The sequence below is a fragment of the Oryctolagus cuniculus genome, chromosome 6, assembly GCF_964237555.1.
Source record: "Oryctolagus cuniculus chromosome 6, mOryCun1.1, whole genome shotgun sequence".
Taxonomy (NCBI): domain Eukaryota; kingdom Metazoa; phylum Chordata; class Mammalia; order Lagomorpha; family Leporidae; genus Oryctolagus; species Oryctolagus cuniculus.
Window position 1 is genome coordinate 146,215,971 of NC_091437.1, and position 23,957 is coordinate 146,239,927.

General features: G+C 39.5%; 1 protein-coding gene and 1 long non-coding RNA gene across 3 annotated transcripts in view; one reads left to right on the plus strand and one right to left on the minus strand.

Moving 5' to 3' along the window:
* MTBP (MDM2 binding protein) overlaps positions 1 to 23,957 on the plus strand; it is an 88,771-nt gene that overhangs the window by 25,682 nt on the left and 39,132 nt on the right. For both annotated transcript variants that reach the window (XM_051844784.2, XM_002710755.5), the window contains exon 12: positions 22,488 to 22,661. In XM_051844784.2, coding sequence (XP_051700744.2) covers positions 22,488 to 22,661 — 174 coding nt within the window. The remainder of the gene's footprint in view (positions 1 to 22,487; positions 22,662 to 23,957) is intronic.
* On the minus strand, positions 16,158 to 23,771 carry LOC138849973 (uncharacterized). The gene is made up of 3 exons (XR_011389312.1): positions 23,636 to 23,771; positions 19,011 to 19,111; positions 16,158 to 16,274 (listed from the first exon to the last, which is right to left on the minus strand). It is a non-coding gene; the product is annotated as an uncharacterized lncRNA (long non-coding RNA).

A 23,957-nucleotide genomic window follows, 5' to 3' on the forward strand; every position in this document is an offset into this window, starting at 1 on the left:
ATTATTTAAACCCAAATTCTAGTATTCATGTGGTAATTGTGGCTTGTTACTTTCTCAAAGTCATAGAGCCGGTTAAGAGTGTGAGTTATCATACCTTTTTGCTTCAGTTTCAGTGGTTTTAAAAAACTGAACAAGAACTTGAGCTTACAGTTAGTTTTTGTGACCCATGATGTAATTTACTAAGAACTATAATAAGATACAGTGCATGTCTACCAGTACTGTTTTAGGAGAAACCTGTAAGAATACTGCAGAGAACCCTGAAATTTGAGAAATATAGTTTTTAAATGAGTGGCTTACAGTACTATATAAGAAATAGTGGAAATGCTGGATTTTATTTTAACAGATGTTGAATTTGAGATGCAAGCAAGATAACTACATGAAATTTTAAATCTGTCCTTTGAAATTTAGGTCTAGATCTCTAGAATAGAGTCAGGGCTAGTGAGTTTGATGTTGAGTTTACCAGAGGCTTTGCCTACCTGTTATGTAACAAACTGCCTAAAACTGGGTGGTTTGGGAGAGCTAACATGAGCCCATCCAGGTGGTTCTTGTGTACCTCACCAGTGGTCACTGATGTGGCTGCATTGAACTCTGTGGAGTAATTGGAGGCTGCGTTCAGCTGGGATGTAGAGACAAAACTGGCTGCTTTTCTCCTTGTAGCCTCTCCAAGTCTTTTTCCTTGCTGTATGGTCTCTTCACGTGATCTCTTTAGCAAGTGCTCTAGAATTTTTATGAACACAGAATAGTTGAAGCTGCTGAGACTTTTTAAGGTTAATTCTAAGAACTGGCCCAATATCACTTCTGCCAGATTCTGTTATTTAACATTGTCACAAGAATGGCTCAAAATCAAGAAGGTGTGAATACTGAGAAGCCACTACTGTAAAAACCTGCCATATGTGCATGCAGGTAATAATTAGGAATGGTTGAAATAAAAACAGTTCATGGAAAGTATGGCTATAAAAGATAGCCAAGGATATGAAAATTCTTTGATTAAGGCAAAAGTGGAAGAAAAGTTAAAAAGTAATTTAGTGAATGGTTGTTGAAAACCTTAGTTATAATCATTAGCATGACCAAAATAAACATATGGAATATGGAGTAAAAATATGGAATACAAAGTATGAGTAATAAAGGAGACTCAGATTGGATCCTTATACTTAAGGAGGTAGATTTGTGATCCTGCCCCTCATGGAGTTTGTAGTCAAGTGAGGAGTGTGTTGACAGCATAAAAGTAAGGTGGAGGGCAGTTCCAAGGCATTTGACCTAATGCAGTCTTAGCCTCAGGCTAATGAGGAGGGAAAGAGGATATTAATACAGCTTGTTACACTGTAGTAGTACATGAGTAATTATAGTCTTAACACTTTCCCGTTCCTCTCAAGGAATAAATGTATACCTGATGATTTGGGCAGTTGCAAAAACAAAATCAGAAATAGACTTGCTGAGTGGCAATGTCCACTGATACCATATGAAATTGTAGGGTGACATTAGTCATTTCTTATCACATATTTCTAAAACTGATTGATATTACTGAATACTAACATCTAATACATAAACAGTTTATTTTGGATAACCCATCTATCATTTTTTCTTTTGTAACTGCAATTTCAAATAGCTACTATATTGGAGGTTCTAATTTTAAGGTAATTTATTTAAAATTTACTGAAGTTGGGATTTTGTGCTTGATTTTCATTGCAACTTTAAGAAAGTAGTTTATGGGCCGGCGCCGCGGCTCACTAGGCTAATCCTCCGCCTAACGGCGCCGGCACACCGGGTTCTAGTTCCGGTCGGGGCGCCGGATTCTGTCCCAGTTGCCCCTCTTCCAGGCCAGCTCTCTGCTGTGGCCAGGGAGTGCAGTGGAGGATGGCCCAGGTGCTTGGGCCCTGCACCCCATGGGAGACCAGGAAAAGCACCTGGCTCCTGGCTCCTGCCATCGGATCAGCGCGGTGCGCCGGCCACAGCGCGGCGGCCATTGGAGGGTGAACCAACAGCAAAGGAAGACCTTTCTCTCGGTCTCTCTCTCTCACTGTCCACTCTGCCTGTCAAAAAAAAGTAGTTTATGTGGCTTGATTTCATTTTAAAAAATTATCATCTCGGATTTGGAAGGTTAATATTGGTAACTTCTGTCTAATAATAAGGTGTAGATCACATGATAATCTTTGAAGCCAGATTGTTGATTACTGATTAGACCAGTTCATTAAGGGCTAATTAAACTTATGCTTTACAGTATTTTTTCATCTTAGTAGAAACAGAAATTGTACAGTTGATTATTAAATTCTGTTCTACCCGTAACCCTAATTGAAGGGGGAAATTCATTACAAATCCATGTACAGAGCTCTTTTGGTAAAAATAGAGAAGCTTAGTTATTACTAAGTATTGTCGCTCCCCCTCTTCGTGGAGGAACGACACAGGACCCTGCGCTGTTCTTTCGTCTGCTCGGCCCTCCCCGGGTTTGCTGCTGGTTCTTCCCGGGTTGGCTACTATCCCTTCCACCTCCGTGGAAGGGCAGTTCCCCCTGGCCACATTCCCCACTTCCGCAGGGGAGCGGCACACCACCGGCTGGCTCTTCTCGGGGGCTGCACAGGTGTTCCTTCAGCTACATGTTCCCCTTAGATGTTCCCGGTGCATGCCGTCTCTCTCCTCCTTTATAGTCCTTCTCTGCCAATCCCAACTCGGCTGCCCACACGCCGAGTACGCTGCTCTCCTCCAATCAGGAGCAAGTCCTACAGTTTATTGGTTGAACTGGAGGCAGCTGTGCGGAAGCTGTTTACTTCTCTCCCAGCGCCATATTGTGGGAGAGCAGATACATAGAATAAGTCTTAATTCCAGTAACTCAGTCCAGTCCGGATTGCTCCCCACAAGTATAAAAGTGTTTATAACTCTTACATCTTCAATATTTCATATCTGTGTCCTAGCACCATTAATGATTGACTCTCAGCATTCTAAACAACTTGCCAGTAATGATTGACTCTCACCATTCTAAACAACTTTTCAACTCAGAGCATCCCCTAAACCATCACTTTCTCTACTTCCTACTGAATTATGCCCAAATGTTCTGTTGTTCTCCTACATAATCCATAGTCTCCAGACTAAACTTTATATTACTTCATAAAACTATTCCCTGATTTTATTCTTTTGTGACTTTATTATTCATTGAGTCAGTTGGTAATACCTTTCATTCATTTATTTAAATATGGAGCAGATACTGCACATCAGGCATTGTAGTTTAACATGGGAATTAGCGATCAAGCAAATAGACTTGGATCTTCCTCTCAGGGAATTTATACTGCTCCATAGAAAATGGACATTGAAAATTAATTGTAAGTATTACTATAACATTTAGGAGTAATTGACTAGTAATTTTAAGTCTTAACTATAATATTGTACGTAGTAGTAACTAGTAGTTACTAGTGGTAACTAGATACACCGTGTAAGAATAGCAAGATGTGTATGCAGTGGTTAAACTACCATTTGTGGGAAAAACAACTCAATTTGTTGAGTATGAAATACTCCTTTTTTCCAATAGATATTTTTATTGAAAATATAGTGTGCTAGGCATTGGTTTCAATGCTGTACAAGCAGTATGTAGAACTTAATCCTTACCCTCATGCAGTAAGGATAGCAAGTGTAATTCTTAGCCAGGAAAGCATGTTGTTAGATCTCTTAGTTTTTGCAGGCCTTTACTCCAGAGTATTTTTACATTCATGACCCGTTTTTCTATCCCCTCTAAATTTCATTCTTCTAACTTTATATCTGCCTTCCAAGCTTTGTGTTTTCTTCTTTAGCACATAACCACTGTCTAATATACTAACTGTGTGTGCTTGACAGTAGATACTCAATGGTAGCTGGTACTCAACAGTATTACTTTAAAGTATGTATTTCCAGGTAATAACTGTTGTCCAGAAAAATAAAAAAAAGCTTTGAATAGACTATACTCTGGCAATGTGAACCAAAATGTGTGTCCCAGTCTTCTATCAGTTCTGTACATTTCATCCCTTGATGAAATAAAATATATAAATGTATTAGTTTAAATGTTGCTGTTTTTGTTGATCAAAAATTGATGCCTTTTCAGATGATTTGAACTAAAACAGACAAATCACGCTCAATTTGAAGTACAAATATGGCTAAGTTACATTAGCAAAAGAATGCTTTTTGAAATGTGTTGTTCAGTGAAATACCCAGGAAAAAAAAAAACAGAACTATGTGAACAAATACCATTATCTATGCCCTATTATATTTCTAAAGAATAGCTTGTATATGTAGAATTATATTGAAAAACCATAACTGTAAGGAAGACTGCCTACCTAATGATAAATTCTCAGATATTTTATGAAATTGTCAAAAAATTGAATGAACATTGTCTGCAACATAAACAAGTCATAAGTTTGTGCAATAAAAATATTAGCTACAAATATTAAAAACCTATCTGCCATCTAATTGCATTCATTATCTTTGATTCTCAAAGTAATACTGAAAAGTAGATTTAAAAAAACTTAATATTACAAATAAGAAAACTGCAGAACAGAGAAATCAAGATATTTCTTAAATGTCAGGGGGCAGGATTTTCAGCCAATTCTGAATCACCTAAAGGCTATACTTCATGTCTTTTATTACGTTGTGTAGAGCTTCTGTTGAAAAGACTTTTAAAAATGTTGTCTTATTTTGCTTCTTGATGTTGTAGAGTCATTTATTTTTATGTAACAAAACAATGTCTAATTTGTATTTTTATGTCAATAATTTTATAATCCTGATTTTTATTGCTTTTTCTTTGGAATTCTTTTGAAATGAAAAACTTTAAAGATGTGCTTAGCGAAAATCATGTCTTACTGTTTTGTTGACACACAAGTCTTCTAATGAAAATGTTTATAAGGGATAGGGCTATGGACTGTTGGAAAGTTGTGAAATGATGAACTGTGTGCCGCCTTCATGCTGAAATCAACCTGATAAAAGTGTTCCAGAATAGTGAGCTGAAACAGGGTGAAAATGAAACAGTATAAATGATGTATAATTGACTCTCGTGAGAAACAGCACAAAGGATTCTGCAGAAAGTTTTGGAAGCGGATTTTTTTTTTTTTTTTTTTTTTTTTTTTAAGATTTTGAGAGCTAGAGTTACAGAAAATGAGAGGGAGAGACATAAAGGTCTTCCTTCAATTGGTTCACTCCCCAAAATGACCGCAATGGCTGGAGCTGTGCTGATCCAAAGCCAGGAGCCAGGAGCTTCGGGTCTCCCACACAGGTGCAGGGGCCCAAGGACTTGGGCCATCTTCTACTGCTTTCCTAGGCCATAGCAGAGAGCTGGATTGGAAGAGGAGCAGCCAGGACTAGAACTGGCACCATATGGGATGCCAGCGCCGCAGGTGGAGTAATAACCTGCACTATGGTACTGCAGGTACCTGGAAACAGTTTTAGTGGCAGAGCAAAGTGTCCTTTCAGTCATTAAATGTTTATTGTGTGACTGCTGATTACAAGACATTATTCTATGTGGGAGGAATACAGTGGTGAACACTCAAAACCGGTCTGACTCTACTGACATTATTAAACATTCTACCCAAGAACATACTCATTCTTTCCAAGCACATGTGGGACATTCTACTTAACAGACCATACATATGCTAAGCCTTTAAAAAAATTTCCTCTTAAAAAGACAGAAATAATATATCATGTTCTAAGATTACAATATAGTTAGAAATGAGCCATAGAAAAATCTGAAATCCCTAAAATGTTTGAAAATCAACACACTGCCAAATAATTTGTAGATCAAAGATGAAACCAAAAGTATAATTACAAAATAGTTTTAACTGAGTGGAGGGAAAATCAAATTTATGGAAAGCAGTAAAAGTAGTCCCAAGATCTTAAATGTTTACTTTGGCATAAACAAAATCTCTAAGATCAGTAATCTAAACATCAGCCTCAAGATGCAAGAAAACCTAATCCAAGTGAAGGAAGGAAGTAGAACAATCAGTGAATAAAATGTTGAGAAGTATGTGCCAGAAGAAGTATAATAGCTGTACAGTCAAAACCACAAAACATTACTGAGAATAATTAAAATGCAAATGCAGAGTGACATCAGATTTATAGATTGGGAAAGTCAATATTATTAAGAAAGTACTTCTTTCTAAATTATCTGTTAAATCCAACCCAAAACCTATCGAGAGTTTAGCGGAACCTTAAATAGAAACTACACAGTGATTCTAAATCCGTATAGAGTTGCAGAGGATTTAGAATGGCCAAAATGCTTTTGAAGAAAACATTTGTAAATTTACACTACTTGATTTCATAACCTACTATAAAGCAACAGTGATCAATCAATACTGTGATTTTAGACTGAGGATACACATTGATCAGTGGAACAGAGTAGAGGCAAAGGTGCCCTGGGGAAAGGGTAGTCTTCTCAACACAGTGCACAGGGAAAAGTTATATAGAGACTTTGATTTTCCCCGGAGTTATCTCAAAAAGAATTCTATACCCTCATTTAAGACCTAAAACTATAAAATTTTCATGTGATAACATAGGTGTTTAGCAAAAGTAAAATCCATTGAAAAAAAGATTGGTAAATTAAAATTAAGCAAAATTTAAAATATCCCCTTTTTGAAAAATACTAAGATAATTAAAAAGCAAATACTCACTGTTTTAAAAAATATTGCCAGTCATATATCTGACAATGGTCATTCTATTTTTATTTATTTGTAAGTCAAGTTACACAGAAAGAGGAGAGGCACAGAGAGGTCTTCCATCTGATGGTTCACTCCCCAGGTGGCTGCAATGGTCGGAGCTGCGCCGATCTGGAGCCAGGAGCTTCTGGGTCTCCCACGTAGGTGCAGGGGACCAAGGACTTGGACCATCTTCTGCTTTCCCAGGCCATAGCAGAGAGCTGGATAGGAAGTGGAGCAGCGGGGACTATAACCGGCGCCCATATGGGATGCCGGTGCTTCAGGCCAGGGCATTAACCCACTGAGCCACAGTGCTGGCCCTGGTCAATTCTTATAAAACAACACAGTTAATAAGTGGGTAAGACCTAAGCAGATACTTTTTTTTCACAGAAGAAAAATGAATAGCTACTAAAGCACATGTAAAAGACGCCCAGCAACTTAAGTCTTTGGGGAAATGCAAATTACACGAAAATGTGGTTCTGCAGTACACTCACTAGCTCAGCTTTAATTAAGAACTATCAAATGTTGATGAGGATGCGGAGAAACTGCAGACCTCACACATTGTTGCTGTGATGTATAATAATACAGCTACTATGGAGAACAGTTTGGCAGTTAGACTTAGCTGTACAACCCAGTGCTTTCATTCCTAGGAGAAATGAGAACATATGTTCTCACCAAGCCTTCTAAGGAAATGTTTATAAAGGCTTTACTTATGACAGCTAGGAATTGAAAACTATTCAAATATCCATAAACTGCTGTTTAAATAGTTTGGCTTTTTGCCATACAGTGAAATACTCTTCAGCAATAAAAGGAATAAAAAGTTTGGGGTGTACCTCTAAAACATGCTAGTTTATAAAATCAGACGAGATTATTGTGATCATTTATATAAAATCTGTGACAGACAAAAGACAGAATGCAAATCAGTGGTTGCCTATAGTCATGGATAAGAGGGGAGGTTGACTGCAAAAGTATGATGGAAATTTTCCAAAACTGGATTTTAGTAATGGATGCACAATTGTGTAAATTTCCCTGTATTCATTAAACTTGCACTTTCATATATGCATGTACATATATTTCTAAATTATACCTTGTTAGGCCTGTATTTTTATGAGAGTCACTTGAAGGTCCTTTGATCTAAATGCAGAGTTTTCTTCCTCTTATTAGTTCAGTGATTCTTAAAACCAACCACCAATTAGAATCATTTTGACAGTTATTTTTTAAAAAGTAAATCTGGTCGCCGCCTGAGAACAACTCCCTTTGAATCTCTGCATTTGACCCAGGCCATCAGTAGTTTGTAAGAGTGACTCACCCAAGTAATTCAGATCTGCACCTGAGACTGAGAACCCCTGCCCTAGGTGCTTCTCTCTTCAGCCCTAGCCTAGAGAGTCACTGTTCCTGAAGGGAGTTCTTCAGAGTCTAAAGGCAGAGAAAAATTGAGAATCACTGCTCAAAGCCTTTGTTTCTTTATCCAGGAAGTGGGGGTTTGTTAGATTTGCTTAGTATATCCCAAGCTTATTTGAGTCAAACTGTTCATGAAATTAAGAATTTGTTGACTGTGGCAGCTTCTACTGTATTTTAACTGAGAGAATATACTGTGTATGATTTTAATGGTACTTATTTAAAATAATCGGGCCAGTGATTAATGCAGCAGTTAAGTGACTACTTGTGATTTGCCTGCAGCCTATATTGGAGTGCCTGGTTCAACTGCTGGCTCCTCCACTTCTGATCCTGCTTCCTGCTAATGTGTACTCAGGGCGTGGTAGGTGATGATGGCTGAAATACTTGGCTCCCTGCCACCTATGTGGGAGATCCAAATTGAGGTCTGGGTTACTGGCTTTGGCCTGACCCAGCTGTGGCTGCTGTGGACACTGGGGAACGTACCAGCAAATAGAAGATCTCTCCCTCTGCCTTTCAAATAAAATGAAAAACAGACTTAGCATCTATCTAAACATGTAACAGTCATGGTGGAATGTTTAAATCCTTTTGCGTTTTTTCCCCATATTCACAGTGGGAGACTTCATATACCTGTTCAACAATACTGTTATTTTTTAAAACCATTTAAGTTCTTTCTAGAATTGAGCCCCAGGCATTTTGGGTGACAGTCTCAATGGCAGCTAAGTTTTATGCTAAATTGTTCAAAACTTAAATGATGAAAATGGTAAGAAATCAGACTAGGTATAGTTTTTTTGAATATGTTCTTTGAAAATAGATGGACTTTTTCTTGCGCTTCTCCATGTGGCCCTAATGGCTATTTAAAAAATTTGGTGTAGAATTAAAACAGTGGGCCGACACCGCAGCTCACTAGGCTAATCCTCCACCTGCGGCTCCGGCACCCCGGGCTCTAGTCCCGGTTGGGGCACCGGATTCTGTCCCGGTTGCTCCTCTTTCCAGTCCAGCTCTCTGCTGTGGCCTGGGAAGGCAGTGGAGGATGGCCCAAGTGCCTGAGCCCTGCACCTGCATGGGAGACCAGGAGGAAGCACCTGGCTCCTGGCTTTGGATGGGTGCAGTGCACTGGCCTCAGCGGCCATTTGGTGGGTGAACCAACGGAAAAAGGAAGACCTTTCTCTCTGTCTCTCTCTGTCTCACTGCCTAACTCTGCCTGTCAAAAGAATTAAACAGTGATATAATTGATGGGAAGAATGTAACTTGCTACAATGCCCACATGGTGTGTGTTGGGGAGCAGGTGTAGTGACTAAGATGCCTGTTTCGGCTGCTGGCATCCCATATCAGAATACTTGGGTTCAGGTCGCAGCTCTGCTCCTGATTCCAGCTTCCTGCTCATACTCACCCTGGGAGGGAGCAGGTGGTAGCTCAAGTACTTGGGTCCCTGACACCTAAGTGGGAAATCTAGATTGAGTCCTAAACTTCCTGCAAAAGCCTGACCCAGCCCCTTTCATTGCAGGCATTTGGGGAATGAACCAGCAGATGGCAGTGCCTCCCTGTCTGCCTATTAAATAATTTCAAAAAAAAAAAAAAAAGCCTCCGTTGAAGACTACATTTTCTTTAATTTTTGGCATGATTTTTTCTTCAATTTTATTTAAGGTATACAAGTTTCATGTATTTCATATATACAGATTTAGGAACATAGTGATATTTCCTACTCTACCCTCCCTCCTGCCCATGCTGCAGCCCTCCTTCCACTTCCCTCCCATTCCCACACTTAATTTTTACAGTGATCTACTTTCAGTTTACTGTAAGTAACCTACACTTAGTATAGGTTAACCCTACACTAAGTAAGAGTTCAACAAATAATGTGAAGAAGAAGAAGAAGAAGAAAAAAAAAAACACTGTTCCTTAACAGAAGAGACAAGGGCTGTAAACAATGATCAAATCTCAAAATGTCCATTTCACTCCAAAATGTTACATTTTAGGTACTCTATTAGTTACCCCCAATCAGGGAAGACATATCTGGCTTTTTGGGACTGGTTTATTTCACTAAGTATAATGGTTTCCAGTTGCATCCATTTTTTTGCACATGACTTAAAATAAGTGGTTATATTGTTTTACTATTTCTTTAGGAGCATAATTGTCAGAATATCACTTAACCAGCATATCTCGTTTCCTTAATTGTCCTAGGATATATTTTTTTCCTTCCATTACATGGACTATTATTTCACTTTTAAGTTAATGTGATTTTATTTTTATATTCTGTTAAGAAAGCAAGAATTTTTTTGAAAGATTTATTTTATTTCAAAGAGTTACGCAGAGAGAGAATGAGAGTCAGAGAAAGAGGTCTTCCATCTGCTGGCTCACTCCCCATTTGGCTACAACAGCCAGAGCTGAGCTGATCTGAAGCCAAGAGCCAGGAGTGTCTTCCAGGTCTCCCATGTGGGTGCATGGGCCCAAGGACATGGGCCATCTTCCACTGCTTTCCCAGGCCATAGCAGAGAGCTGGAACAAAACGAGCAGCTGGGACTTGAACTGGTACCCACAAGGGATGCTGGCACTGCAGGCGGTGGCTTTACTCACTAAGCCACAGCACTAGCCCCTGTAAGAGTATTTTTAAAACCACTAAGAAGCTTGTTGATATAGACTATCACCTGATTTTTATCATCTGATTTTTATCATATGGTAATATTTTTGCTAATGAAACTCTAATATATGCCTTCATTGTTCTATATGTTTGTAAAATTTGATGCAAATAATGCACAGTTGGCAGTTCCTATTTTTCACATTTATTTGTGTGATATACCCAGAATGTAGAGAAGGGTCATGTAACTTAAACATCCCTTTAACAGGCCATAGTGTAAATATGACAGTTGAAATAGAAAGTTCTTTTATTATCATTTTCTCCTTTCTTTAGGAAGAATAATGAGAATTGTATAATTATGCTAATTGTAAATCTGTTATACTCTATGGTACTTTAATAAAAGTTATTTAATAAGTCTTCTGTTAATACCTACCTAATCTTGAACAACGTTTTCTAGTAATTGTGTAGTCATTATAGCTAGGGGAGTTCTTTAAAGTAAATATTTTTCTTTTGAGAAAAATAAGGTTGCTGTAATTACAGGTTTTCGTAATTAAAATGCTGATTAGGATGATGGGATTTAAAGTAGATATGGAAAGGAAGTCATGGATTGAAGACAACTTGAGTTGGCAAAGTGCCAAGATAATAAAGGTCACTGTATCTTCTTTTTTTTTTTTTTTTTTTAAGATTTATTGTATTTATTTGAAAGAGTTACAGAGAGAGAGGTAGTGCATCCATTGATTCACTCCCCAGATGGCCGCAGTGGCTGGAGCTGCGCCGATCCGGAGCCAGGAGCCAGGAGCTTCTTCCGGGTCCCCCATGTGGGTACAGGGGCCCAAGGACTTGGGCCATCTTTTACTGCTTTCCCAGGACATAGCAGAGAGCTGGATTGGAAGTGGAGCAGCCAGGACTCAAACTGGCGCCCACATGGATGCCCGGCACTTCAGACCAGGACGTTAACCTGCTGCACCATAGTGCTGCCCCCAAAGGTCACCATATCTATCAGCAAACTTTGGTGTCCAGAAAAACCTGTTAACAACTATTTTTCCTTTCTTTTATTTATTTCTTTTATTTAAGTTTTTTTTGTAAAACCACTATTTAGTAGAATTAATATGTCGTGCACATTTGCAAAAATTGTTTTTTCTACTTAATGTCTATTTTGGGGGATAGTGTTTAACCCACATTATGCTCATATATGTAAAATTAATGGTTACTCCAGTAATAATAATATAGTAGTTTTTTTCTTAGAAATTTGTAGCAGTCCAGCTACAATATAAAAGACCTTTTGTTGTGTAATTGTGTACTATGAAGAACTTTTTTTATAAGTAGAATTTTACATTATATGCTAAAGATAAATTTTAAAGGCAATTTTATTAAGTTATTCACATTGCATAGGTTTTATCCTGTTAAAGTATTCAGTTCACTCTTTTTGGTATAATTACAGAGTTGTACAAACAGCACTATCAATTTTGGATAGTTTTATCTCCATTGAATAAAAACCTGTACCCATTGGCAGCTACTCCCCATTCATAACCCATGTCCCCTAGATATTTCACATAAGTGTCATCATATGATATCTAGTGTTGATAACTGGGTTCTTTCATTTAACATAGTGATTGCAAGCTTCAAATGTTATGAACCAGTACTTTGCCCTTTGAATTGCTGTGTAATATTCCATCGTTGGGGCATACCACATTTTGTGTATCCATGCATTAGTTGAAGAACATTTGGGCCATTTACACTTTGGGGCTACTATAAATATTCATAATGCTGCTATGAATCTACATTTTAATTATTTTGAGTATAAATCCATGAGTTTAATTTAGGGTATTGACAACGGATCGTCCTCCTTTCCCTCTGCCTTTCTTTGCACAAGGCATTAATAACTACAAGTCTTTCTCAGCATTGTTTTAACTACATTTTACAGGTTTTAGTATATTGTATCTTTATTTTCATTCATCTTACAGTATTTTTTAGTTTTCTTTGTGATTTCTTCTTTGGACCTTTGGTTATTTAGAAGCGTGTTTCACATCCACATATTTTTTAATTTACCAAAATTCTTTCTATATTGGTTCCAATTGTACTATATGGAAATGGAAACTCATATTTTGTATGATTTCAGTTATTTTATTTGATCTATTGTCCTCTTTCACACTTTCTATTTGGTTATTTTATTAGTATACCTGTCCGTTTATTTCTTTACTTCATGAGACATTATCATCTTTCCCCTCTTTAAGCACGGTTTTATTTATTTATGGATTTTATTTATTTGAAAGGCAGAGTTATAGAGAGAGAGTTAGAGACACAGAGAAAAAGATCTTCCAATCCACTGGTTCACTCCCCAAATGACTTTCGCAGCCTTGTCTGGGCCAGGCTGAAGCCAGAAGCCAGGAACTTCATTTGGGTATCCTATGTGGGAGGCAGTGGCCCAAGTACTTGAGCCATCTTTGCTGCTTTCCTGAGCACGTTAGCAGGGAGCTGGAACCTGTGTTCATATGGGATGCTGGTGTCAAAGGCAGTGGCTTAACCTACAGTGCCAGGACTCCAGCCCCCACTTCGTTTAGTTCTTTGAGCATATTTCTAATGTTTAATTTGAAACCTTTATTATATCTAACATTTGGACCTTGTCATCAGCATATTCTTCCACTTTTTTCCTTCTGTATGTATTACCCATTCCTGCTTCTTTATATGTCTCATACTTTTTTCATGAAAATGACATTTTGGGAGGAATTTGGAGCAGTAGCTAAGGTGCTAGGTAGAAGATGATCCAAATAATTTGGTCCCTGCTACTTACATGGGAGACCCAGAGCATGTTCCCCATTCTCAGCTTTGGCCTGGCCAAGGGAATCCAAGATCAGTGTTTATCTCTGTCTCTCTGTCACTCTTGGAACCTTTCAAATTAATTATTTGTAAAAAAAAAATAATAATAAAATGACATTTTAAGCATTGTCATTGTGGCAACTGGAATGTGATTCCTTTCCCTCTGTGAGTAGGTTTATTTTGCTGTTTGCTTGTTCTGTGAGTTGGCTCGGCTATTTTAAAAAAGTGCTTTTTCTCAGCTGTGTGAAGGTACTGGCTTCACTTCTCAGAGGTCACAGCCTTCATTGTGCGCAAATTCACCCCATGAATAAGGTGGTTTTTGCAGGGCTGTCTTCCTCTCCCTCTCCCCTTCCCCATCTCTTCCTTGTCTGCCTCACTTGGTATCACCCCCAGCAGTTAGACTGCACTAATTGCCAGCTTATTGCTTTATAGTTTTCTAGAGTGCTTCCTAGCTAAATTGCTTCACAGTCATTTAAATTGCTGATGGAGTTAAATTTGGGTAACTTTTGAGACCAGTTTTTCTATTGGGTTCTGACACCAGGACAGCTCCTCTTGACTCCTTGGTCTCTCTTTGAACTAGATCTTTTGCTAGTTTCTGTTAAATGAACTACTAGACTCCTTTTATTTACCTATTAGCAAGTCCTCATTATTTTTATGACCACCTTTAGGCTTAAACTTCCCCACACTCTGTTACAGATAAAGTCAGTTTCTTTGGGAAGAACTTTAGCGCCCTTTGTACTTAATGTCTTGTACCCTGGGCTAAATCTCTCAACGTGCACTAGGCTGAAGTGGTGGCTTCTGGTCTTATATACTATACTTCTCTCAGCTAGCACAGAACTTCTGTCCGGTTTATGAGTGGGGGCCCAATTATTCCCAGGTAGCCTATTTTGGGCTGGAGTCTGTAACCTAAGTGGCTATCAAGTGGAGGGAGGGAGGGAGGGAGTTTTTTTCTGTACTCATACTTATCAGTAACTCAAGAGCATCGGAAGCACAGGCAGCAAGCACCTCCCCTGATACGCTGTAACCTTAAACTGAGCTGAGAGCCCTATCTGCTGCAGTTGGAGCTTTCTGTCCATCTGTGCTGTGAGTGGGCTGGGAAAAGCAGGTCATGGCCAATGTGATGTCACTCTCACAGTTTTTTACCCAGTCTTAGTATATTTTCCAGAATAAATATTTATTAATTTACCCTAAAGCCCTAGGATAATTTTACCAGATGTACTTGTAGTGCTGGGAAGTACATTAATAGATTATCTCACCTGCTTTTCTGCTAGTCCCTAAAGTAAACATAAGGGAAATAGAGATGTAGATAACCTTTTAAGAAGAAACTCTCACTAACCTAATGTATTGCCTTGGATTGGTACAGTCAGGGGCAAATAAGATTGCAAAGAGAGAATACTTCAAGGAAATAAAATGAGGGCAAACTTGCAATGCTTGAGAGTTTGCAGGAGCTAATAAAAATGGTTGAAATATCATGTTCAGAGTGAGATCAGAATAAGAAGAATGTTGACTTTTGAGTAAGACAAATTCATGGGTGTTAGGGGAAGAGTCATGCTGGTATTAAACATTCCCTGAGGTTGGAGCAGGGTCGATTCCTCTCGATTGTCTTTAGTTATTTGCAGAATTTTCAAGTGGCTTCTTGTGGAGATCTTTTACATCATTGACACTGTTTAGTTTTATATCATCACTATTATTTGAAAGAGTTACAGAGAGCAAGAGAGAGAGAGGTCTTACATCTTCTGGTTCACTCCCCAGTTGGCTGCAACAGCCGGATCTGTGCTGATCTGAAGCCAGGATCTAGGAGCTTCCTCCTGGCCTCCCATGTGGGTGCAGGGACCCAGGCACTTGGGCCGTGTTCTACTGCTTTCCCAGACCATAGCAGGGAGCTGGATAGGAAGTGGAGCAGCTGGGACTCGATCCGGCGCCCACGTGGGATGCCGCATTACAAGTGGCTGGTTTATCCACTATGCCAAAGTGCTGGCCCCACTATTATTTTTCTTCAGTTGATATTCCAAGCAAACCTGCATAATTAATGCTCAGACCACATGACAACTTGAGTCATTTGTTTCTCTTTTCATGAATCAGTCAACATTTACTGCACACCTACCATGTGCTACAGCTTTTGGGGCTGTGAGGCTGAACATGATGTAGTAGTCCTTACGGCAGAGAAGCATATATAGTGCTGATATTAGTTTATTCTTCATTGTTACATTTCACTCTTTTCTTCACACTTCCATCCTTTTTCTGATTCTTCACATAGCATTCCTTGACTGACCCAGATATTCTAGTATCACAACACCTTGAGCATCTGTTTATGAGTGCCCTTTAACTCTCTTTCCATGCTCCCCCGTTAGCATCAGTTTTGGCTTTGTTATTAGCCATAACTTTTTATGTAAATATAAAGTATAGAAATGTAATCATATCTAAATATTAATGCTTTTGTGGTGGTCAGTGCTATTCTGTTATTTCTGTAATTTTTATCCTTTACTATAGAGCTTATGAGTAAATAATGAATACCTATTTCTTGCATTTAATCATTTAATCAAAGTTTCTTTTAATCAAAGTCACACATGCATAATTTAGCAGACAAAGTTGTTATTTTTTTTTTAAAGATTTATTTGTTCGAAAGTCAGAGCTACACAGAGAAGAAGAGGCAGGAGGTTGAGGGGAGAGGGAGAGAGAGAGGGAGAGAGGTCTTCCATCTGCTTGTTCACTAACTGGCCTCAATGGCCGGAGCTGTGCCAGTCCAAAGCCAGGAGCCAGGAACTTCTTCTGGGTCTTCTCACATGAGTTCAGGGGCCCAAGGACTTGGGCCATCTTCTACCGCTTTCCCAGGATGTAGCGGAGAGCTGGATCGGAAATGGAGCAGCCAGGACTGGAACCGGCACCCACATGGGATGCCAGCACTGCAGGCAGCGGCTTTACCCTCTACGCCACAGCGCCGGTCCAAGTTGTTATATTTTAATAGATTATGAGATTTGTGAAGTAAGCAGTCATGTAGCGGGATTCGTGAACCAACCGAGGCTTTTAGCAGGAAGCAGTGTTTATTCCTGCAGGCACTGGCTCAGCAGATTTCATGCAGAGGACAAGGTGCACACAGCAGAGCATTGCCTTATATAACCTTTGGCTAGTTCCCTTTTATAATTTTAGTCCCTTTGTCCCCCTTATGTGGTTGCATACATTCTGATTGGGTACTCTAAGGCACAGGGTTGCTACAGGGCTATGTATGAGGCATGTACACTGATACTGATTAGGCCACATTGCTTTGTCTTTGTTCTTTTCTTCATTCTGGGAACACCCCTACCACAGTCACTCTGCTATTGAGTATGGGGTTTCTTTTTTGGGGGGATCAAATGTTTTAAAGTTAGATTGTGTTGATGGGCATACAACTCTGAAGGTATTTCATTTCCCTTTTCATTTCTTTCTCCAGAAGCAACTGTTTTCAAATCCAAAAGTATCAATTGTTTATATTTCCCAGATTGTGGATTTCTATTGTTTTTAATTAAAAATTTTTTCTGCATGGTAGTATTCTTTTTAACTTTATTTTTGAGATAACTTTTTAATAGTTTTAAAAAGTCTTAGTTTTTAACAGATTTAACATAGTTCATAGATACAATTCTAAGAATATAATAATGTTCCCTTCCTCCCTCTTTGCCTCCCACCCTTCTTTCCTCTTCCTTTAGTTTTTGAGATAATATATATTAAATTTGCATTACAGTAAAAAGGCTTAGTGCTTTACCAGATAAGACGTTTAACAAGTAAAAAGCAAAAAGACCCTTAGTGGGAATATAGACATCAGCTCTAAGCAATAATTGAATGGAAAAATGACCATTTTGCTTTTATACAATACATTTTACAGTAATCACAGTTCATTAAAACTATAGTAGTATAACATTCTTAACCATTAGTTTGATAATTGTATAAAACAAAGTTTTATAAAACTGTATTTGCAGCAGTGCTGATACATACAGGCATTTCTTTCTCTTGTTTTTTGATTTGTTTTCCTTTTTCTTCTTTTTAATCTAAGCCCCCACATACAAGGGAGAACATGTGGTATTTGTCTTTCTGTGTCTGCCTTATTTCACTCAACAGGATGCCCTCCAGTTGTACCCATTTTAATGCAAGTGGTAGAATTTCATTGTTTTTTATAGCTGAATAATATTCCATTGTGTATACCACATTTTCTTTATTCATCTTATGTTGAACACCTTGGTTGATTACAGTTTTTGGCTATTGTGAACAGTGTTGCTATAAACTTGATAGTGCAGGTATTTCTTTGATACGTGTCTTTTGTGTATATATAACCAGTAGTGGGATTGCTGGATTATGTGGAAAGTCTATTTCCAGTTTTTTAAGAAATCTCCATACTGTTTTCCACAGTGGCTGCACTAATTTGCATTCCCACCAACAGTGTAGAAGTGTTCCCCTTTCTCCGTGTCCTTGCCAGCATTTGTTACTGTCTTCGATTTTAGCCATTCTGACAGGAGTGAGCTTTTGGTTTAAGGTTTTTTTGTTGTTGTTTGTTTTTTGTTTGTTTGTTTGTTTTGTTTTTTGACAGGCAGAGTTAGTGAGAGAGAGAGAGAAAGGTCTTCCTTCCGTTGGTTCACCCCCCAAGTGGCCGCTACGGCCAGCACGCTACGCTGATCCGAAGCCATGAGCCAGGTGCTTTCTCCTGGTCTCCCATGTGGGTGCAGGGCCCAAGGACTTGGGCCATCCTCCACTGCCTTCCTGGGCCACGGCAGAGAGCTGGACTGGAAGAGGAGCAATCGGGACAGAACCGGCACCCCAACTGGGACTAGAACTCGGGGTGCCGGCGCCGCAGGCGGAGGATTAGCCTAGTGAGCCATGGCGGCCAGCCTTGGTTTATGTTTGATTTACATTTCCCTGATGGCTAGTGCTGTTGAGCATTTTTTCATATATTTGTTGACCATTTGTGTTTCTTCTTTTGAAAACTGTTTATTGAGGTCCTTTGCCCATTTCTTATATTGTTGATCTTTTAAAAGTGTAGTATATTTTCTGTTGACTTACATTATTTTTATTTTTCTGACCTTTAAAATGGACTATAGTAATTTTAGGTTAACATTCATTGTTTTCATTATTATGGTTATGTAACCAGTTCTCATAATTGGAGCCATACTGCGTACTATTCTGTCAATCATTTATGTGTAGGAAATCTCTCCGAGACCTTTGGTCCAAGGTGTGGGGAGCAACTCGGACTAGACTAAGTTACTGGAATTAAGACTTATTCTATGCATCTGCTCTCCCACAATATGGCACTGGGAGAGGAGTAAACAGCTTCTACACAGCTGCCTCCAGTTCGGCCAATAAACTGCAGGAGCTGCTCCTGCTCCTCGGCGTGTGGGCAGCAGAGTTGGGATTGGTGGAAGAGGACTATAAAGGAGGAGAGAGACAACATGCACCAGGAACATCTAAAGGGAACATCCGGATAACATCTGAGCAGCCCCCGAGAGAGCTGGCCGGCGGTGTGCCGCTCCCCCGCAGAAGTGGGGAAAGTGGCAGGGGGAGCCGCCCTTCCACGGAGGTGGAAGGATCGGCAGCCAACCCGGGAAGAACCAGCAGCAAACCTGGGAAGGGCCGAGCAGACAAAAGAACAGCGCAGGGTCCAGTGTCGTTCCTCCGCGAAGAGGGGGAGCGACATAATGGTGCCGTGACTCGGATAGGAAACCTAGGAGGGAAGAAGCAGTGGTGGTTACTTTGGAAGTTGGGTCAAGTGAAGGGCTTTTCAGCTTAGAGCTAGCAAGGTCTGTGGCTCTGACCTGGGAGTCCTTTGACTCCAGGGCAGTTCCGTTTCCAGTGATTCAAACTCTTGGCTGGCAGAGCTGCCAGGGCTCTTCATAAGCTGACTTCTGCTGAAGCCCAGGCTTTCCACATTGAAAACCAACGTAGTGGACTGGCCTGTTGGGTCTTCCTTGATGGCAGATCACTGTATAGAGCAGCCTTTAACAGGCCTGCCACCTATCTTCACATTGCTTCTGTGATTTCTTTTCCTCCTGAGTTTTTAAAAGCAGACCAGAGGATGCAAGTTGAATGGGTGCTCAAGTCCCGTCTCTAATCTTTGTGGCCTAAACTAGAAGTCTGTAGTCACAGGCAGATTCTGGTAGTGGTTTTTTTGGTGAAATAGACAATGCCCATGAGGAAAGCTGTGTCCTCACTTTAAAACTTTCTCTCTCTTTGGTCTGAAAGGGAGGTTTTGCCTGTTTACTGTGCTGATGACGAAGTAAATCTAGCTTTTAAATTATAATTTAAGCTCTCATTTTGGCCATGCTATTACAGAAAAATATTAGCCATCCCTTTTATAAGATCTGAAAATCAAATTGTGCACCTTGGAGAGTCCTTCAGTATAGAGTCAGTTTCCCACCTTGAAGAGAATAGAGAAATGAGGGAGCAAGTCCCAGTTTGCTTATTGACAATAGCAATATTGAATGAAAACTTAGCAAGCAATTTCAACCATGAAATAACAACTTAGGAAAACATTTACTGGAAGATCCAATGCCTTCTACAAAATTCAAAGCAAGAGTGCACATATTTGGAAACAACTCTTTAACATCTAACATGGTGTAGCTGCTTCTTTAACCAGCAAACTCAAGCACTAACATATAAAAAGTTTTTAGTTTCTTTCTACCAACAGATTTAAAACATCTGATAGAGATTCAGGTCATATGAATCAAAATAATCTTTGACTAATTTTAGTAGTTTAAATTTATGAGCAATCTTTTATCTATAAGCCAATTAAAACAAAGCTACAAGTTTCATATTTATTTTGGTCTCTGATTTTCATATGGGAAACTTTCTTTGAGGTCAAATAATTTTTGGCTAGCCGTTCACATTTGATAGAATATTAGAAAACTGGTTGGAATGTTTGGTAGTGTAGGTGCGTGATTAAAGCTTACTGACTGTTGGCCGGTACCACGGCTCAATAGGCTAATCCTCCGCCTGTGGCGCTGGCACACTGGGTTCTAGTCCCGGTCGGGGCACTGGTTCTGTCCCGGTTGCTCCTCTTCCAGGCCAGCTCTCTGCTGTGGCCCAGGAGTGCAGTGGAGGATGGCCCAAGTGCTTGGGCCCTGCACCTGCATGGGAGATCAGAAGCACCTGGCTCCTGGCTTCGGATCAGAGTGGTGTGCTGGCTGCAGCGGCCATTGTGGGGTGAACCAACAGAAAAGGACGACCTTTGTCTCTCTCTCTCTCTCTCACTGTCCACTCTGCCTGTCCAAAAAAAAAAAAAAAATTGCTGACTGTGTTCTTCACTTTGGACTGCTCTCACTAGGATATTACATTAGATAACTACTCCCTGCATCCTCCCTTACTTTCCTCCCCACACAGTCACAATGTTGAGATTCTTTAGTCTTTCCTCTAGTGGTGGCCGTATGTCTTAAGAGAAGGCCCAATTCTGCTATCTGGTTTCCAAAATCCTGGAAGTTACGTAGGAAAAGGAACGTTAAGGGGCCATGATACACAATATGTAAGCACTCACTTAGATCAGGGATAGGGAACATCCAGCCTGTGGGTCACATAGGGCCTGTGTCTTTTGTTATGGTCTTGCCAAGGCAATCACAGGCAGGACAGAAATTCAGTAAATCTAGAGCAGGCTAACTTTTAAGCTGATAATTTTATATGATCCACAAATGATGTTGTAAGTATCCAAATGGCTCTTAGCACAAAAAATGGTTCCCATCCCTGACTTTGATTAACAATCAGAACCCAAACTTCCTACTCTATCTTCTATCTCCCAGGCCAGAGACACCTTGTCTTGCTTTCTCCCAAGAATAAACCTCTAATTTTCGTGGTTAGGGAAGGATAATAATTTGCCTGCATAATATAAAGAGGTATCAGGGGGTCTAACTGCTCTCAACCCAACTTTCACATATCTTCTATTATTACTTCATTTCACTTCCAGTGCTATCTAGGGACACTATTCCATAGCCCTTTGGGGGTGTTTATAATATAAAATTTAATTCTTCTGGACTTTCTCCACTGTTTTTCTCAGCTTTCATAGCAACTGAGAGATTGAGCTGTGTTACCAGTTGTTCGTATGCTTTCATGATTTCAAAATCTTAGTTGCTGTTTTCTCCAAATATTAATCATTGTAGTAAATCCTGTTTTAAAAATCTTTTTATTTTCATTTAGTGAAATTTCAGGAGATAGTGAAAATAAATGCTTATGTCTACCACAGCATCTTCAACAAAAAGGCTCCACTTCTATTTTTAAAGTATATCGGAAGCTGTCCTAACTGACCTTCATGTAACTGACATGCCAGACTAATGATGCCCCTTATTCCCTCTGTAAAGTATATCATAGATGCCCACTGCAAGAAAAAGCTACTCTTAAGTTTATCTGTACACTTCTGCTCTCAGCTATTGAGTTGCATGTGCTTGCAGGAGTCTGTTTATTATGCTATAAAGGACTAGAGCTGGAAATAGTAGTATATTATGAGTGAGGTTATGTAAGAAAGATACTGTGAAATTCTAGTAAGCCACATCAAAAGTTAATGGATGAATACACTTAAATTTATTTTATTTGAAAGTCAGAGTTACAGAGAGGGAGAGATACACAGAGAGAGATAGAGAGATCTTCAATCACGCTACAGTTGGCCCCAAAGGCCCAGGCTGCGCCAATCTGAAGCCAAGAGCCAGGAGCTTCATCCAGGTCTCCCACATAGGTGCCAGAGTCCAAGGACTTAGGCCATCTTCCACTGCTTTCCCAGGCATGTTAGCAGCAAGCTGCATTGGAAGTGGAGCAGCCAAGTCTTGAACCAATGTCCATATGGTATGCCTGCATCACAGGTGTCAGCTTAACCTATTTACACCACAGTGCCAACCCTGAATACACAGTTTTAATTTAAAATAAAATATTGATGCTTTGTGAATATTATTTTGGTTATGACTTTGCTTTAGCAGTTTTCTCAATGCAATGGACTACCATTAACTCTGAAATGGCTTGCTTTGAAGTAACATACAAACTTTATTGTATCTTGCGAGTCAGTGTATGGTTCTGCTGTGTTGTGTGCTGAATTTTCATATTTAAGGATAATTATTTTTCTTTAGTTCCAGATGTTGAAGTGAAAGGGGAGTTTTCTAGCTATTATCTCTTGGTACAAGGTAATGGCAATAGAAGATGTAAAGCCACATTGATACACTCAGCCAACCAGATCAGTGGCTCATTTACACTCAGCTTAATTCATGGGAAGATGCAGACTGAGACAGAAGAAGCCAAACTGAGTAAGTGTTAATATTGGACAGAAAAATATTTTTACATTTGTTTGTAAACATAGTTAACTTTTATGTGGTTTTAAGTAGAAATATTAGGCATTTAATAAAATTACTTCCCCCAAACTCCATTTCTTTCATTAAATTACTTTTTATTTTAAACATAACACATTTTTACAATTTAAAGTGCAGAGAATTAATTCACTTAATGTTGCACCTAGAAATATTTAGTAGATCAACATTCAGTTCAAAATAAGAAGTTTTTAGTATTTTCTACTATAGACTCATAATATTTTACTGTAATCTATTTTTCATTTACTTTCAGGCCTCTGGTTCTGTTTCACTGCCCATCTTTACTTTTCTCCCTAATCTTTGTTATACATTGCTGCATGACAGACTACCCCAAGTATACCTTATAAACAATTTGTTGTTCCCTCTCATGACTCTGAGTTGAGTGGATTCAGCCAGTGTTTCTGTTTTGAGCTCTCATATGTGATTATGGTCACTTCTATCTGGGGCGCCAGTCATTTGAACACTCTGCAGGGCTTGGTGTCTAAGATGGCTTCCTCACCCCAATGTTTGGTGTCTGGGCCAGGATGACTTGAAGAGATGAGGGCTGATTTTTTTCGTGTCAGCATGGGTTTCTTCACAGCATTGTGGTCTCAGGATATTCTGATTTCTTACATGTTTCATATTTCTCTTAAAGCAGTTGTTTTAAGAAGCCACAAGAGTCTAGCCTAGAATCATCCTGTGTCACTTTTACATACATTATTGGCCACTTAGTGTGAAGCAGTCTCACGAATGGCCATGGCTACAACATGGAGAATAGTAAAGATCACTAGGCCAGCCACTGAGAAGAGAAATCCAAATACTTCTGCCCGCTGCACTTGAGCTGCTCTTTAGGTCTCCCATGCCCTGGGGTTACCAGTTTGGCTGAATCAGAACATATTCATCCACAAGTTACACAGAATGGATTTATGACTTACCGAAAGGAAGCAAAGGACAGAAGAAGGGTAGGATCCGTATTGAGGTGGATACTCAAGGCTCAAGAAGGCTTCCCAGGGCAGATGAGGTTTTGACTGCATGTGCCCTTCAGGAACCCTGTGATTCACTGGGCAAAGCTTTTGAAGGACATCTGCTTTTGGGGGAGAGATGAGCAAATTCCAGGCTGTCCCAAGCAGTTCCCTATCTCAGATGTTACATCCGCTAGGAGGGTCAGGAACAAAGCCCTAACTATTCTGGGCAGTTCCTCCCTATCTCAAAATGGTAAATTTCCAGCACATTCTGCAATTATTGTGAGCCTTAAAA